Raw genomic sequence first — 11,637 nt, forward strand, 5'->3', positions numbered from 1 at the left:
TTTAAATTTCCTGTTATTAATTTAAAATATATTCCGTGCACTTAAAAAATACTTATTTACAAGTCTACAATTTATATATTAAAATTAGTTATTATAAATGCTACTTACATAGAAAATATTTGTTTCATAAAATATAGAAAATTAGCTCACATACAGAAAAAAAAAAAAATCATTTCATCACTCGTTCATTATTCCGTTGAACAAAAACGGCCGCGGTAATGTTAATAATATGACCGTTACATAGTGGGATCCGAATTGTGAATGTTTTTGAATTTTGTTGTTGTTTTATTGTTGTAAGCACAACAATAGGTGATTCTTAAACAACTAGTTCCCACAAAGGAAAGACACTCTTTTTCACTCTTCTCTCTCTCTTTCTCTCTGCAGCATCATCATGAGCAGAGAAATGACAATCCCAGTGATCAAAGAAGAAGACGAAGGAACAAAGGAAGTGGTTCAAGAAAAAGATGAAGAGGTTCAACGAAAAGGGGAAGAAGCGTCTCACCCTCACGCCTTTCATGTCTCTGGTCCTCGCAATTTGACCAATCTTAACTGGAGAGACCTTATCAGTTCTAGCTGGTGGGTATATCCTTTTCATGTTTTCCTCTAATTATTCTGCATCTGAGATAAATTTATCTTTTTGGCATGTGGGGTTCTTGTTTTTTTGGCCTCATTCGGCCAATGGTTGAACCTTAACTTGGCTTCTGGGTGTGGTTGTAGCGCGAACGTATGTTTTCTTGATGTCTGATTTGCTTTGAAGCTAATGGTGTGATGGGATTTTAGTTTTTAGCAAGAGCCTGCAAAGTTTAAAAACGGGTTTGTGGTGAGTTGAATTTTGGGGTATGAGACTGAAGGAAGTATCATGAAATGGAAAATGTTGAAATTTTAGCATAAGGGTTTTGAATTTCAGTCTTTTGGACTGAGAATTTTCATCAAATGGCAAACATAGCAAGATGTTTCTTGGAGATCATCTATCTCATTGTTTGATGTGTATATTCTTTTAGTTTCCTTATATTTTGATCATTTATTTGCCTTATTGGTCTTTGCTTTATGTATTAATCAGGGCCTAATTTTCTTACTTTGGAAGGCCTCATTTGTTTCGAAGTTGGACTGGTTTGTTTATAACATTCACCCATAGTTGCTTTATTAAGAAGTATTTGGTATAGAATTTTTGGTCTTATCATTCATTCCTTATGTTTAAATCTCCATTTTGATACCCAATTTCTTAGTTGTTTTCCTTAAGAAGTAATTGGAATAGAATTTTGGGACCCTGATTTAGGGGATTTCTTCTAAATTATTATTAACAATAACATTAGTATGATTGCTTATTAATATTAGGAATTGTTATCGACAAAGACTTGATTTATCCATTTAGAATTTTTAATTTTAATCTATAACATATTGTTCTTTTATGGGTTAATTTTGCCACCCTTTACTTTGGGTTAATATTAAAATTTTGAAAATTCTGAAAATTAAAAAAAAAATCATGTCTAATTTGATTTCTCTAAGATAACTTACATTTTAAAAGTACATATTTTATTTTTAAAGTTTCCAGATCAAAAATTTCTATCTTTTGTTTTTAAAATGACCCGTTGACTCATTGATCTAACATAGAGCCAGATGGAACCTAAAATTCATAACCTGAACATGGATCTGATGCGAGTGTGGTATTGTTATTACTTGGTTCATTGGATTGGACCGATCACATTAGATGGTTTACTTTAACATCTATAAATTGTTAGTCATGTCTAATTCAGTTTCAAATATTTGAAAACAATAATCTTTTTCTCATTCATTATTTCTCGTCTATAAAACTCTTCACTGTATGGTCTATGCTTGTAACTCTGAGAGTATCATATTTCCCATTAACTCTAGCAAAAGTACCTTATGATCCTGATAGAAAAGCTTTCAAGCTATACTGGGTTAGAGTACATTGTTGCAATGTATGTGTACTTAGGGCGGGATCAAGGGCTAAGCATGCTTTAGGCATCCAAGAAAAGAAGGCCTAAACAATACTTTTTAGTACTGCTTTAGGCCTTCAAGAAGAAAAGGCCTTAAAAAAATTGTTTAGTAATAATTGTTTTAGACTTTCAAGAAAATAAAAATCCTCAAAAAGCTCTTATTCTTTATACTTTAAGTTTGTTTTAGGCTTCCCAAATCCTTGTACTGACGAGTATTTTGTTTGTTTGCAGGAAGGATGCAAATTACAAAAGAACTGTGATTGCTTGTTTTATACAGGCAGTTTACCTGGTTGAACTTGACAGACAGGAGAACAGAAGCCCAGAAAATGCTCTAGCTCCAAATTGGTGGATTCCCTTCAAGTACAAACTCACTCAAACACTGATTGATGAAAGAGATGGATCCATTTTTGGTGCAATACTTGAATGGGACAGAGCTGCAGCAATGGCTGACTTAGTTCTAATCAGACCAAGTGGTGCCCCCAAAGCCGTTTTAGCTCTAAGAGGAACATTGCTCAAAAGCCCTACAATGCGCAGAGACATCGAAGATGACCTTAGATTTCTAGCCTGGGAAAGCCTGAAGGGCTCTGTCAGATTTAAGGTAGCTCTGGAGGTACTAAAATCTGTCTCAGACACATATGGAAGCAGCAATGTTTGCATTGCAGGGCATTCATTGGGAGCTGGTTTTGCTCTTCAAGTGGGAAAAGCATTGGCAAAGGATGGCATTTATGTGGAGACACATTTGTTCAATCCACCTTCTGTTTCACTGGCCATGAGTCTGAGAAACTTTGGGGAAAAGGCTGAGTTGGTTTGGAAGAAACTTAAATCCATGCTTCCTTCTTCAAGTAGTGAAGAAGGTCAAGGTATTGGCAATGGTGGAGACAAGACTGTGAGCATAGGATTGAAGAGTTGGATACCACGGTTATCTAGCTTCAAGAATGCTGGTTTTGGGGTGGGAAAATGGGTTCCTCATTTGTATGTAAACAACAGTGACTATATATGTTGCTCTTACACAGACCCTGAATGCTCAGAGGAGAAGAATGATGGTGACAAGGAGAATGTTTGTCCGACAAATGGACATGGACAAGTTGCAGCGAAGTTGTTTGTGGTGACTAAGGAAAAGCAGAAGTTTCATGAAGCTCATGCCTTGGAACAGTGGTGGTCTAGTGATGCACAACTTCAGCAGGCGAATAGCAAACTCATAAGCAGACAGCTTAAATCATTGTATACAACAACTAATGTTTCTTCGCAGGTAATGCAGGGAACACCACCCAGATAACAATGGTTTGGAAGAAGTGAGTACCTAGGTAACAACAATGTTTGTGAAATAAGTTCTAGGTCATAATTATACTTTAGGCTTTCTTATAATCTTCCTTCAAACAGATTGTACCATTGTCTTTCTTATAATCTTCAGATAGTGATCGAAGAGCTAATTCATGATTCAAAATTATTTGGTTCAATTTCATAACTAAATTACATTTTTAATATTATTAAATAGGAGTAAATTTATTTGTGGTACCTTTATTGATCAAACTAGTTACTGGTTTTCATAATCAAAACTACGCGGTCACCGATTTCAAGAGAATTTTTTTTGTAGAAAAATATAATATGATTTTTGAAAATTATAAATCTTAGGAATTATGTTCTTTTGGTTTGGTTGATGAAAACATATCTGGAAATATTTATATAACTTTTTTAAAATAGGGGGATAAATCATTTTATTAAACTTTTTATCTTATCGTAATATTGATTTACTTAATAAGAAAAACATTGTATTTTTTTTTTCATTAATTTTTTTATGTTACATCTGAAAAGTTTGATTTTCACCCTTTCATGTGAGAAAGTTGTGTGGAAATTTTGAAGAATTTTTTTTTTCAGGAAACATTGTTTTACGGAAATGTTTCTCTTCTACAAAATATCATTAGATGTTTTTTCTTTATCTCCTAATAAATGTCTTATTTTACTTGTAGTCCTAAAGTTTATCTACAGTATTTGAAAAGAAAGAAGTATTGGGTGAGTATAGGATAACAGAAATCCACATTGCACATAATTGGGGGGTATTTCTTTCCGTATAGCCTTATAAATTTGTGTAATTCAAAAATCTATCAGATTATATACTTTGAAATACAAATTTGTACTCTTTGTATTTTGGAATATACATTTTAGAATATAAATTTTTGAATTTATTTTACCATATTTGTTTTTGTAACATCCCAATATCTCACACCGGATAATTCATAATTTATATATTGTAACATTACATTTACGGTAACATCCCGTAATCTCACACTTAAAAATTCACAGTTGATATACATATTTTAAACTCAGATTTCAACTATAAACTCCTAAATATAACTTGAATTCTTCTAACTTATTCTTCGATTTCTTTCTTCATTGGTATTGTTTCAGACGACATTCCTTCATCTACTCCCGTATAACGAATTATACGATCATCGCACATACCCAAACACAAAAACACAAACAAGTAGGGGTGAGCTAACAATTCAATACAATAACCATACCTCGATACCAAACCATACTATGCTCACTTTACCAGATCAAATTACATAAACAAATATGAGTTACACACCAAACCACATTGCATACATCAATATATATCAAACACCAAATCAGAATGCATACACCAATATGCATCAACAACAGATCAGAATGCATACACCAATATGCATCAAACACCAAATCAGAATGCATACACCAATATGCATCAACAACATATCAGAATGCATACACCAATATGCATCAAACACCAAATCAGAATGCATACACCAATATGCATCACGTCCATCCATCCCAAAAGTCATACAAATTGACTATATCACATACATTCACATACTTTCCACATAAATCACATCATTATAATTCACAATCATGTTCAGATGCATAAATTCAAATCTAATAAAATCCAATTATTTCAGAAATCATACAAACTGAATATATTCCAACAAGATATATTACACAATAATTTAACAGTACATAATCTGTTCAATAGGATTTAAGTTAAAAACTTGTCGAGTAGACTTCCAGGAAAGAGAGGTGCATCACAATGGACAACTTAAGTACCAAATCTTTCCTTAGCCAAAGCGTTCATCAACTAGTTTTTAACAAATTTCTTATTTACAGATTTAAACAACAACATATAATATTAACACCGAAATCTAATATAGATATAAAAAAAATAGAAATTAAGCAATATTGAGATCCCTGAGAAGATACGAAATTAATATCTATAAATCTGTAACTCCGATTTCAAATCTGAATGGTCATAATAATTCACTATTTGTTATAAACTACATATTAAAATTTCAGGTTGATCCAATGGTTAACTAGATAGATATTGAGGTTTTACCGAGGTAACTCACGTGCAGAATTTTAAGTGGTTTTTGGTTATACTCAAAATGCGGAACTAATTTCCCTAAGCACAGACATTTAATTACAAATCTGAACGGTCAAAATGACTTAATATGTCTTATGAATTACATACTAAATTTTGGGCTCAATCTAACGGTAAATGAAATATATATGAAATTTTTACCATGATAACTTAAGAACAGAAATATAGTGTTCATCAGATTTTTCAAAACTTAAAAATTATTTTCTCCAAACATAAACTTTCAATTAAAAATCCGATCGGTCAAAGTGTATTAATATATCTTAGGAATCATGTATAAAATTTTCAAGTTGATCTAAAGGTCAAATAAGTCATAATATATATTTTACCGAGATGACTCAGTAACAGATCTATAGGGGTAATTAATTTACTCAAACATGCAGGATTTATTTCTCTAAGTACAGACTTCTAATTATAAATCCAAACGGTCAAAGTGAAGAAATAGGTCTTAGGATTCATATATTAAAATTTTAGCTAAATCCAACGGTCAAAATAATTAAAAGAAAAGTTTTACCATACTAACTCGAAAATAAGAAAATTATAATCATGAAAACTAAATTTATATAAGTGAATAGATAACTACCATTACCAAAATTTTAACATACTCATAACTCATATTCATTATCATCACATGGATAAAAATCATATACAAGAAGGATTAGCTCCCCTACCTCTATTCCAGACTTAATCTTCTGCTCCGAATTTGTTTCCCTGAAACCCTTCAGAACCTCTATTCCCTAACTCTTTCTTCTCTATTTCTCAAGCTCTCACTTGATTCCTCTTTTCTTGGTGCCAAATACCCTTCCCTCCTATGGCTATTTATAGGTAAAAAAAATTTACTATTCATTAATATTTTAATATTATTTATTATTTTAATATTATTTAAAAAATAATATTTTAATCATTTACTTATTAAATCTGATTCTAATTTCTTCCATACTAAGAAATCCTAATTTCTTCCATGCTAAGGAATCCTAATGCTAAGAATTTATTTTTTACTATTCACTTTTTACTATTTACTATTCACTTTTTAATATTCAATTTAAAAAAATTACTAAATAAGGTACCAAAAATTTGAACCTCTCCTTCTAAAATTACTATAATTTTATATCCAAAATTTACATTTTTCTATCCATTAAAATTATTATTACTAATAAAATACTAAAATTTACTACTATAAATATTTTCTTTTTTATGGGTCTTACAAACCATACGTTTGAAACCCACTGTTCCAAAATCAACTTGATCCAACGGTGAACGATTTCACACAATTAAAACACCAGTCCAAGTTTTAGGTTATGCGGGAATGACTTCTTCTCTTCCTTTCTCTCTCGCTTGGCTTTTTCCTCTCTTCAAATGAATCTAATGCGCCCTACTAATCTGACCCATCTCCACTAAAACAAAGTGAGAGATGATGGTCCACATTATTTGGCCTATTCTTCCCGTAGGAAGAGAGCCCTATAACCCAACACTTACAACATATATTTGCATGGAAATTCCCAAGCATCATAACTTTGTTCTCCCTTAGCATCAAACCCTTTGTTGGGATAACCAAGCAAACCATACATAATACATTCAAAGAGAAAACTCATACAAAAATTACATAAGTCTTATGTCCATTCATACACAAACTCTTACCCAATAATAACCACAAATAATCATTATCATATACACATTTATCAAAACAAGGACTACCAATCAATATAATCAAGAACACATATAACATACAACCATAAACAAATAAAGGTAAGCGTCCCCATACCTTGGCCAATCATAAGGCTTTATTTACAACCCTAAAACATCACAAATCTTCCTTTACACTAAGAGTTCCCCATCGTTCTCTCTTCTTCTCCCAAAACGCCAATCTCCTTTCTTCCTCTGTTTCCTGTATTTGATTTAAAGTTTCTAGGGTTTCTAAGCATTAAACCATCCTTTTCTCTATTTCTTAATATTTATGAATCCACTCAACTCTATCTCTAATACTTTCTCACTTATAATAATACATTTTATTCTAATTTATTATAATGAGTCTATCAATAATATATATTATCATTTAGCCATAATATCTAATTACATATAATAATATCTCAATACATCATTTAAAATATCTGTCAACACCCAATTTCGTCCGAATTGACTAATAGATTTATTTTATTTTCATCATGAGTGTAAAATAAAAAAAATAAAAATAAATAAATAAATAAAAGAAGCATAAAAAAACCCAAATGAAAAATACTATTTATTTTACTTTTTGCACCCCCAAAGTTTCTTTTAAACACTTAATCCAATGACCCAAAATAATCTCTTACTTTTTTACTTCCTCACCACCTCTTTTCTCTTATCACACCCCACTCTCCACATCACCATCCACATCACCCTCCACATCTCATTCCACATCATCTACCTTTTTCATTTACTTTTTCCACATCATTTCCATATTAATTTTATATATCAACTTTTCTAATTATTCCACTTACATTTTTTTATTATATCTTCTCCATCAACATTTTTTATTATCCATTTTTTCTCCACCTTATTTTTCCACCCACTTTTTATATTACTTCTTTCACTTATTTTCCACATTAACTTTTACTATTCACTATATTTTATTTCACTTAATTTCTCCACCAACTTTTTATATTATTTCTTCCACTTAATTTCCACACCTAATTTCTCCACCAACTTTTTATATTATTTTTTTTCACTTATTTTCCACATTAACTTTTACTATTCACTATATTTTATTTTACCTACTTTCTCCACCAACTTTTTTATATTATTTCTTTCACTTAATTTCCACACCTAATTTCTCCACCACCTTTTTATATTATTTCTTTCACTTAATTTCCACACCTAATTTCCCCACCAACTTTTTATATTATTTCTTTCACTTATTTTCCACATTAACTTTTACTATTTACTATATTTTATTTCACCTACTTTCTCCACCAACTTTTTATATTATTTCTTTCACTTATTTTCCACATTAACTTTTTCTATTCACCTTTTTTTAATTCATCTAAATTTTCCACCAACTTATTATATTATTTTTATTCATCAACTTTCTTCATCCTTAACTCTATAAATACCTACATTCCCTTCACTTCACACACACACAATTACATAATATCTATTTCTTCTCTCTCAAAATCTCTTCATTCCATCCCAAAACTCTACTTCATTTTTCTCTCACATTTTGCTATTTCCTAATCTCTCTATACATAATAAATCCCATACCCCATTTCTACCATAAAGTTATCTTCTTCATCTTCCATCTATCTTTCTCACAACTTATTACAAGTAAGGTTTTATTTCATCACACAAATCTTCAACAAGGTACACATTTTCTCTTCATTCTATTTATATATGCATTTTGATAATTCTTTTTAGTTTATAAATTCATCTTGGTTTCTATCACAATTTTTCTTTATGCTTTTCACATTTCAACTCATCTATCCTTCTTAATAAAAATTATAAAACTTTAAAAACATGTAATAATATAAATATCGGTATGAGTACTCGTGCGATCGTACGCATCAGCCTAGTACTCATTACCCAAAATCTAAAATAAACAAAAAAGTCGTGTGAGTGCTCGTGCGATCGTACGCATCAGCCTAGTGCTCATTACGCAAAACAATAAAAAATAAGAAAAAGGTCGTGTGAGTGCTCGTGCGATCGTACGCATCAGCCTAGTGCTCATTACGCAAAAAAAAATCTAAATATTACATTAAAAAATACCAAAAAATATAAAATCTTCAAAAACCAAAAACATCCACATTTTCAAACAACAAACAATCTTTCTAGCCAGAACTACGTGATCCTTGATTCTCCATCAAAAGTGGAGATACGTAGGAGCAAGGCCAGTCTTTGTCAGGTTCACTCTCCCAAAAATCCAAAATCATTTCCAAACAATTCTCAAACAAATTTTCAAGCAATCTCCAAAAAGAACTACGGAACCCTGATTTCTCATTCTTAATGAGAATACGTAGGAGCAAGGTCAATCCTTGTCGGGCCCAAAAAACTAAAAAATACATGTTGTTTCTTTAGAATCTTATTTTAGGGGATAGTTAAACATTTTGAAAACCACATCATATTCGCATATTTAGTTAAAGGTACTGCCTTAGGGCAGGCGTTGTAGGGTGCTAATACCTTCCCTACACGTAACCGACTCCCGAACTTAGAATCTCATTTTCGCAGACCATGCTTTATCATTTTATGGTTTTTCCGTAGTTTTCCAGAATAAACTATGGTGGCGACTCCAAATCTCTTTTTCAAAACCCCGCGTTTTATTCTTCGGATCGTCGTCCCGTCGCGATCCCGGTTGCGACAGATGGCGACTCCACTGGGGAAAACTGGAGAGTCAGGCCATTTAATTAGATATGCGAATTCGATGTGGTTTTTCTTTGTGTTTTTTTCCCTTTTCCTTATCTATGATTGATATTTTAAATAATTGCATGTGAGTTTCTTTTACTTGTTCTTTATGTTTGGAATAATTGTTCCTTATCTATATGTTTGATATATCTACTTATCTGTGTTTATTTTTCAAGTGTTGTTTTGCATTATAATCTCCCTCCACACACAATATGCATATCATGAGTGAGGCCCTATACCCGGGTCTGAGTGCAACTTAGAATTAGAGGGGTTGTGTAGCGGTGTCACTCTGGGATGTACTTCCTCTCTTTTGAGAACCCCAGCTATCGTGAGAACCCCAGCTAGAGTCTGTTCTCTTCATTTGTGTCTCCGCATCTAGTTGATTACTCTGACGGTTGTGGAGAAACAATGAAAAGAGCCATAGCTCTGGTGGCCTTGATTTAAGCATTAGGGAATCATCCTTGTGAATGCATATATTCGGCATTAGAACTTTAGTCATTCAACCTCTGATAAGGCACGAAAGGGAGAATACTTTGTTTTAGCTTGTATGTCGTTTCCTATTTTACAATAAGTGTGTCATGTTTCTTTTGATTAAAAAAAATATGAAAATAAAATAAAATCAATTTTGTTCTCGGAATCATTCAAAAAAAACGAAAAAATTAGATTTTCTTAAAAATAATGATTGGGGCATGAAAAATCTTTGAAAGAAAATAAAAAATGAACATAAAATTTTTCTTGAAGCCCATTTGGCCCAATTGTCATTATGATTTTCATCAGGTCCACTTCATCTAATATTCAAGCCCAAATTTATTCCAACCTAATTCCCTTCAAATTTGATTCAATTTAATTTTTGCAAGTCTTAGAAAGAATGAAAATCAATCAAAATCGAAACTTCAAAACATAAAAAAAAATGATGAAAAGTGTTTGAACAATTTTCGGGCTCATTTTGGCCCAGTTACATACATGCCTTTCAATGAAAACAAAAAAATTTATGTTGATTTTTTTTTTTAAAAATAAAATAAAAATAAAAAGGGAGATTTTTGTTTAAAGTCTCGCTATCATTCTTTCTATTTTGCAATAAAACACTATGCCAAAAAACATTTTTTATACCTGTTAAAAATGACTTTTTATACCTGTTTTTGAGCGGGTATAAAAGTGGTGTATAGAAGTATTTGTTTTTCTATACCGGTCCAAGAATAGGTATAAAAGAATGGTTTAACACCTAATGTTCATAGAACAGGTATGAAAAATCTCACATAAAAAGACTTACTTTTATACCTATCAAAATTAAAATAGGTATAAAAAATGAAACTTTTTTAATACATGTTAGAGTCATAACCGGTGTAAAAAGTGAGTTCTTTTAAAATGTAGATTTTCATGTGCTACTATCCATATCAATCCCAAAATATAGTCTAAATAATCTATAAGGAGCAAAATAATCAATATATTTTCTATTATTAACACATCAAAATTGTTTATAAACTCAATATGATATTTACCTCACAAAGTTTCTAAATAATTTTACCTAACATAGTTGCACAAAAAATAGTTCCTAAACTCAAAATATAATCAATATATTTTCTATTATTAACACATCAAAATAGTTCCTAAACTCAATGTTATATTTACCTAACAAAGTTCCTAAATATTTTTACCTAACATAGTTACACAAAAAAATAGTTCCTAAACTCAAAATATAATATTAAATACATCTAACCATCTACAAAATGTTAAAAAAAATATCGCCTACTCCTCGTGAACATCCAGTTACATGTACATTGAAACTTGTAAAGAACTATTAAATAAGATTGATACTATGTACTTCCAAGACAAATAATATACGTTTTCTACAAATATTATCAAAATAATATAAAATTATAAAGTAACAGTGACCATAATCAA

General features: G+C 31.0%; 1 protein-coding gene across 1 annotated transcript; it reads left to right on the forward strand.

The window, feature by feature from the left end:
* The first annotated feature begins 280 nt into the window (after positions 1 to 280).
* On the forward strand, positions 281 to 3,388 carry LOC124837903 (GDSL esterase/lipase At4g10955-like). The gene is made up of 2 exons (XM_047313378.2): positions 281 to 576; positions 2,190 to 3,388. The coding sequence occupies exons 1-2, from the start codon at positions 392 to 394 to the stop codon at positions 3,232 to 3,234; spliced, it is 1,230 nt and encodes a 409-aa protein (XP_047169334.1). The 5' UTR covers positions 281 to 391; the 3' UTR covers positions 3,235 to 3,388.
* The last annotated feature ends 8,249 nt before the right edge of the window (positions 3,389 to 11,637 follow it).

Source organism: Vigna umbellata, chromosome 5 (assembly GCF_029865625.1).
Source record: "Vigna umbellata cultivar VRB3 chromosome 5, Vumbellata_1.0, whole genome shotgun sequence".
Lineage (NCBI taxonomy): Eukaryota > Viridiplantae > Streptophyta > Magnoliopsida > Fabales > Fabaceae > Vigna > Vigna umbellata.